General features: G+C 53.7%; 1 protein-coding gene across 2 annotated transcripts in view; it reads left to right on the top strand.

Moving 5' to 3' along the window:
- Positions 1 to 346: 346 nt before the first annotated feature.
- LONRF3 (LON peptidase N-terminal domain and ring finger 3) overlaps positions 347 to 6,676 on the top strand; it is a 36,884-nt gene continuing 30,554 nt past the window's right edge. For both annotated transcript variants that reach the window (XM_081125012.1, XM_081125011.1), the window contains exons 1-2: positions 347 to 1,338; positions 3,971 to 4,089. In XM_081125012.1, the coding sequence (XP_080981138.1) occupies positions 513 to 1,338; positions 3,971 to 4,089 (945 nt within the window). In that variant the 5' untranslated portion in view covers positions 347 to 512. The remainder of the gene's footprint in view (positions 1,339 to 3,970; positions 4,090 to 6,676) is intronic.

Below are 6,676 nucleotides of genomic sequence, written 5' to 3'. Positions count from 1 at the left end.
TGGGGGGTGGGGGGGAGAGGGCAAGTAGCGAACAGACCTGTTTGCTGCCGAGTTTGGAGGTGGGATGGGGTTGGGTTTAGAGACGGAAGAGCCCGAAGAGCGAACACTGGGGTTTTTTTCTCTCCCCCTCGTCCGAAATGGAACCACATTTCCTGGGGGAAATAAGACAGAGAGTAAACACAAACAACCTCAAAAAGAAGCCAAGAAAAGCTAAGCCCTAAGAAGTAAGCGCAACACTGTTACAAAACTGTCTGGTTTTGTAACAATTTCCCCGCCACCGGCCAATGAGCAGTGTGGCGGTGTGTCACGTGGTGCCGTTTTATATAACGCTTTGCTGAGACAAGACAGTTATTAGGCGGCGCGGAGCAGCCGGCATGGAGCTTTTGGAGGCGCGGCTGGGACCGGTGTGCGGCCGCACGGCCACGGTGGCAGCCCCAATTCTCTCCAGCTGCCGCTCCCTGCTCCGGGTCCCCGGCCCCTAGACGCCTCTTCCCGCGCTTGTCCCTCCCTCAATGGATTCTTTACAAATTAGGCAGATGCTGAGCTTGCCTGCCGAGCTCGCCAGCAACAACTTAGAGCTGGCGGAGCCGGAGGCATCAGTGACCCGAGTAGATACGGATAATCCGGAGGCGACTACAGAAGGTCCGGCACCTCTACCGACGCCGGAGTCGCAGCCAGAGCCGGAGCAGCAGCAGCCTCCCACGGCCTCGACGCCGGAGTGCAAAGTCCTGCTCACGCAGGCCGACGCCCTGGCGTCCGAGGGGCGCCTCCGGGAAGCCCTTGAGATGTATAGACAGCTGTCGGAGCGGCAGCAGCTGGTGGCCGAGCAACTGGAGCAGCTGGTGCGCTGCCTGGCCGAGAACATCCCGCGAGGAGAGGCGCTGGCGCCAGTGCCTGCGGACCGGAGCAGCGCAACGAGCTGCGTGGTGGCGGCGGAAGAGGTAGGGGTGGCAACAGCCGCCGAGGCCACGGAGGTGTGGGATGGCTTCAAGTGCCGGAAGTGCCATGGGTTTCTGTCGGACCCCGTGTCCCTATCGTGCGGCCACACTTTTTGTAAACTGTGCTTGGAACGCGGGAGGGCAGCCGACCGGCGCTGTGCGTTGTGCGGAGTGAAGCTCTCCGCGTTGATGGTGGCCGCCGGGCGGGCACGCGGAGCCCGGCGGGCTGGGCAGCAGGCGCCGCCGCCGCTGCGTGTCAACGTGGTGCTCAGCGGTCTCCTCAGCAAGTTGTTCCCTGGTCCGGCACGGGCGTCGCAACTCCGGCACGAGGGCAACCGGCTGTACCGAGAGCGCCAGGTGGAGGCAGCGCTGCTCAAGTACAACGAGGCAGTCAAACTAGGTGAGCCCACCGCACCTCCGGGCAATGAACCCGCAGGGAGGTGGGGGATGGACCGGGGCGAGGAGCGCGCGGGGGACCGTGGGGCGGACCAGGACCAGAGTGGGGGAGGGGTTTCTGGAGTTCAGTCTGACTTTTTCTCTGCCCCTACCAATTTCTTTTTCTTTCTCTGTCTGTGCTTTTCTATCTCTATTGCTCTTTGCGTTTTTCTGTGTTTCTGCATCTGTTTCTGTTTGTGGCACTCGTGTTTCTCTCCTTTTCTGTCTTTCGCACCTTTGTCACTCCGTTTGTTGCTCGGTGTCACCGACTCTCTTTCCCTCTGTCTCCCCCTCTTTCTGCCTCTGCACGCCTGGGCTCCCTCTTACACCTGCCTGCAGCTTCCCTGCCGGGAGGGGAACTTCGCACCCTTCCCACCCTCGCACCGGCTCCGCTGGGTTCCTGCCAGCCCGAGGTGTGTTCCCTAGGCGCCTGCGTCTGCTGTCCCGCCCGGCCCGGGCCGCTGTTGCGGCCGGGAGGTGTCCCTTCCGGGGCCGCGGCTGTGGGTGGGGTGGGTCCGGCGTGGAATTAGGTCAGGAGAGCACTGGTTGCATAAGGGCCGCGAGCGGCCCGGGCCGGGCGGCCCCTCCCTCGCACGGGCGGGCCGGCGGGCGGGCCGGCGGGCGGGCGGGATTGTGTAACGGCTGAGGTAACCGAAGTGGGCCACGCTCGCCTCGGAAACCATCCCGAGAGCCTGGGCGGCGGGGGGGGGGGGGGGGGGGGGGGAAGCGCTCGCGCCCCGCTGCCCTGTGACTCATTGTCACCGCTTCCTATCACAGGATCCGCGGCTGAAATAGATGCCCCCCCCCTCCAGCCTGCTGCATGCGCCCTGGCCTAGAGACTGCTCCGGGATCCCAGGGGCTGTGGGCTGGCTGCGAAGGGAACAAGCCTCTGTCCCGCTTTCTCTGTTGCCTGGACACGATGGGTGGGCTTGGTGGGTTCAAGGGCAACGTGGGCAGCACCGTGCCTGCGGACCTACTAGGGTGCCGGAGTTCCCGCAAGAAAAGCTCCCCTAACCTCTCCTCCCCACAGCTGGACCCAGGAAGTGACCGCAGACCCACTGGCCTGTGTCGCCCAGTTTGGCTGACTGCCAGGAGCTCAGCCGGTGGGGCGTAGTGTCTGACAAAGTGTGCAGGGGAGGGAGGCAGCAGAGCTGGGCAGACAGGGCTCTGGAACTCTAGGGTGCCCCGAGCCTGACTCTAATGGGTGGAGGAGGGGGGGGGGGCCTGGAGGCTCCAGGAGTTGAACCTGAACCAGAACTGGCAACAGGTGTTGGGGAAAGGGGAGGAACTAGGGAGGACTGGGCAAGACTGGCACTTCAAGGAGGTGGGGACTCCCTCCACACACCCTGTGCCTACACAAACACACTGAACTGCCACTGGGCTGGCATGTGCTGCAGAAAAGAAGGGACAGAAAACTAAACTCTTTACTAATGTCTTAAGAGCAAGTAATGGGCACCCAGGCAAACCCTTGGCACACCCCCCAGGGGGGAAAAAAAAAGCCTGTTTCCTCAACGCAAGCTGGAGCTGGGTCCCTGGGGAGGAGCAGGGCAATATGAAGGAGACAGGTGGAGACCACTTAAACCCAGTTCTCCAAGGGAGATTCCATTCCTTTCAACCATCCCAGGAGGGCCAGTTTTCCCTGGGGGTTTTTCCTTTCACAGTCAGAATAGCCAGGGTGAAAATGTCAATATTTCACCATTCTAGGAGGAAAGGAGCCTCCCCAGCAAACACTATCTTTGTGCTGGAAGATGGCCAGGCTCTCTTCCTCATTATTGTAAATACTTTACCCTCCTTCAGAAAAAAGAAACCTGCCCCTCACCCCAGATACAAAGTCTAGCTAGTTAACAAAGAGTCTGACCAGCTAGCTGTGTGACTTTCAGCAGATGCCTTCCCTTTTCTGGGCTTGATTTTCCTCATCTGAAGAATGGGTTGTTTGGTTGAGCCAGATGATTTCTGAAGGTCTGTCCATCCCTGGCATCTAGTGATTCAGAGTGTTAGTGAGAACCAGCCTCACTATCCTCAGAAGCCTTGTCTGGGTTCATTCCCACTTGGCCCTCTGTAATGAGAGGCTGGAGCATTGCTAATACATTTCCATTTTCTTAGAGAAACTTCATACGTGCTGGATTTCTAGATAGATGTTGCTGTTGCCATCAGAAGAATAACTTAAACTTGTCTTCCCGGTGGCCAGGATGGGGGTCACACCTGGCCAGCTCCCTCTCCCCACTCTCTGGCCTGTTTCCTTGAGGGTGATACCTCACTCAGAAGCCAGGTACCAGTTACTATCCCTGCATAGCTACGATGCAGGGTGCCAAGGTTTTCTTTGTCAGAGTCACTGATGCACCACTGACACCACAGGCCCTCTAAGGAACTGCTTGAGAGAGAAGCAAAAACTCCTTCTTTACAGCTGGGGGGTGGGGGGTGGGTTGTGGTCAGTAAGGCAATATTAGGGCTAGAATTTGAGCCTGACCTTTTGGGTCCCCAGGAGAAAAGTCCTAGAAAACTTGCCATCTGCTCAAGATCCATCCTCATACAGGACTTATCCCGTGTTCTGCTGGGGGCCATTAATGAGGGCTTTTTTTTTTTCCTCATTTTGGCAGCTCCAAATGACCACTTGCTTTATAGCAACCGGTCTCAAATTTATTTCACCTTGGAGTTTCATGAGGACGCACTGCATGATGCAGAAATAGCATGTAAGCTCCGCCCAATGGGTTTTAAGGTGAGTATGGGATGGGAGGTATGGGCAGGAGTTATACTGTAGAAGGAACTGAAGGGCTGCTGCCTGGGGTGGGGGGGTAGGGGCACTAGAGCTCAAGCAGGCTTTGCAAAGGAGCTGGGGTCCCTTGACAAAGGGTGACTTAGGGGTCTTCAAGGGAATTGGATTCTTCCCCAATTTGATCTTCCGTTGATGACCTGAACAGCAGCCTGGGCTTTGTCACTCCAGAACATGGACTTGGAAGCCTGAACTGCCTGAGTATATGTCCCAGCTCTTCTACTTATTTATTTATTTATTTATTTATTTATTTATTTAATATATCTTTATTGATTTCAGAGAGAGGAAAGGAGAGAGGGAAAGAGAGACAGAAACATCAATGATGAGAGAGTCATTGATTGGCTGCCTCCTGCACGCCGCCGACTGGGGATCGAGCCCGCAACCCGGGCATGTGCCCTGACCAGGAATCGAACCCTGATCGCCTGGATCCCAGGTCGATGCTCAACCGCTGAGCCATGCCCGGCCGTGCCCAGCTCTTCAACTTTTAGAATCTGTGTGACCTTGGGCAAATTACTTAACCTCCCTGTGCTTTATCTTCTCATCTATAAAGTGGGGATATTCAAATAGGGTTTTTTGTGGGGATTACATCAGTTAAAACATGTAAGATGCTTAGAACAATGCCTGGGCACATAGCATTGTATAAGTGTTTGGTGCCATCATCATCACCATTATTTTCCAGGGACAGTAGAAAAGGGAGGGTAGGAGAAGGAATGCTGGCTCGTTTTGCCATTTCAAGTATTTAATATAGTCATCAGTCAGCCTGCCAGTATCCACAAACATCTAGGTCACACAGAGGGGTGGGGAGAAAGACAGGCTAGGCATCTCTCAGGATGCTAGGATGCAAAGTGTCACTTTGTGCATCTCTGGCCTCAGGACTGGCCCTCAGCCACATGTCAATATTTGGTTTAGAAGATTAGATTTGAGCCTGGGCTCTACTACTTGCCAACTAAGTAACCATGGGGAAGTGACTTCACTTTCTGGACCCCAAGTGTCCTTGTTTGTAAAATCAAGCTATTGCTATCTGTCCTGATCGCCTCACAGGGATGCAGTGAGGGTCACAGGTGAGCAAAGCCGTTCTGTGAGCTCTAACACTTGCTGGGACTTGGTGTAGTGCTCACTCTACACAACCCCAGGATGCCGTCCTCGGACACCCAACTTACCCAAGTCCAGGTCCATGATCCCTTTATGAATTTCATTGGGCCAGATGTGATCAGAATCCAGAATGTTTCCAATTTCAAAAAGACCTTATATGAAGTAACACTGTCAGTGAGTTTTGGACAGTGTCCCATAATCAAACACTAATATTTCTGCACCGTATTACATGAAAATTCACACTGAGATAAAGACAATGATACACTTTATATCATTTTAGGTCAGGTTTTGCCACCTCATGACTTTTGATTTCAGGCTTATGAAAATATCGGATTATCAGACTTTTTTTTTTTTTTTTTTATCTGGGAACTTCAGATAAAGCATTGTGGACCTGCATACTGGGCCACTGATGTTGAAGTGAATCTTATGTGTTCTTTCATGAGAAGGTTTCCATGGGTGATGATGGGTTAGTATGTTCTCTTTCCCAAGGAACACACTTACAGTTTATTAAAAGTCACCAGTGTCCACAGACAATAGAATGGGGAAGGCCTGAGGGTGGGGCAGTTGGGGGGATCAATGGGGGGGTCTGTAATACTTTCAACAATAAAGATAAATAAAAAATGAAAGTCACCAGTGTCAACCCAAAGGAGCTCCAGTGGGAGCATTTCAGGCCTTGTAGCAGTGCAAGTCAGGGAGCTGCCCTGGGGGGTAGGAGGACCTCTCTTGCGACTTTTTCTGCTCCCACCCTTAACCTAAGGCCTAAGACTGGGGGCCTTGATAGTGCAGTGGGACACAGGCCTGAGTAAGCAGTGGACCCTTTTGGATGAAATGGGAAAAGTGTCTTCCCCAGTGAAGAAAGGGTTGATGGGAGAATTATATAGGAGTTTCCATTCCCCACAGGTAAGTGGAGAGGCAGTCTGCTTTGTGGGAAAGAACTTTCTGGAGATCTTAGACTAGACCAAAGTTCTAGTTCTAGTTTTGCTGTCAAGGTCCTGGAGAGGTCACATCCCTCCTCTTGGGCCTCTTCTGAAAAATGATCAGTAAGTGCAAGTGGTCGCTCAAGCCAGTAATGTGGACTAGGCCTCTGCTTGACAGACTAATTAGTAGGAAGGCAGGTCCTAAAAGCTGGTGAGTATGTGTTCAAGTGGGATTTCTTGCTACTTGGTGATCCCTCCAAAACAATGGTGGAGCAGTGGGGAGGAGGAGGTAGTACTGCCCAGTGGTTAAGAACTTGGACTTTGGTATCAGTCAGTCCCAGGCTCAAACCCTGATTTCAGAACTTATCAGCTGTGTTACTTTGGGCAAATCACTTTTCTGAGTCTTAGTTGTGTTTTCTTTAAACTGGGTTTCAGAAAAGTTGCCTACATTATAGGGCTGTATATAAGATAATCCTTGCCTGGTTGGTGTGGCTCAGTGGTTGAGCATCGACCTATGAACCAGG

The sequence above is a fragment of the Miniopterus schreibersii genome (assembly GCF_964146895.1).
Source record: "Miniopterus schreibersii genome assembly, chromosome: X".
NCBI lineage: Eukaryota > Metazoa > Chordata > Mammalia > Chiroptera > Miniopteridae > Miniopterus > Miniopterus schreibersii.
Note: the sequence above shows the minus strand (reverse complement) of the source record. Positions and strands in the feature narration are given on the sequence as shown.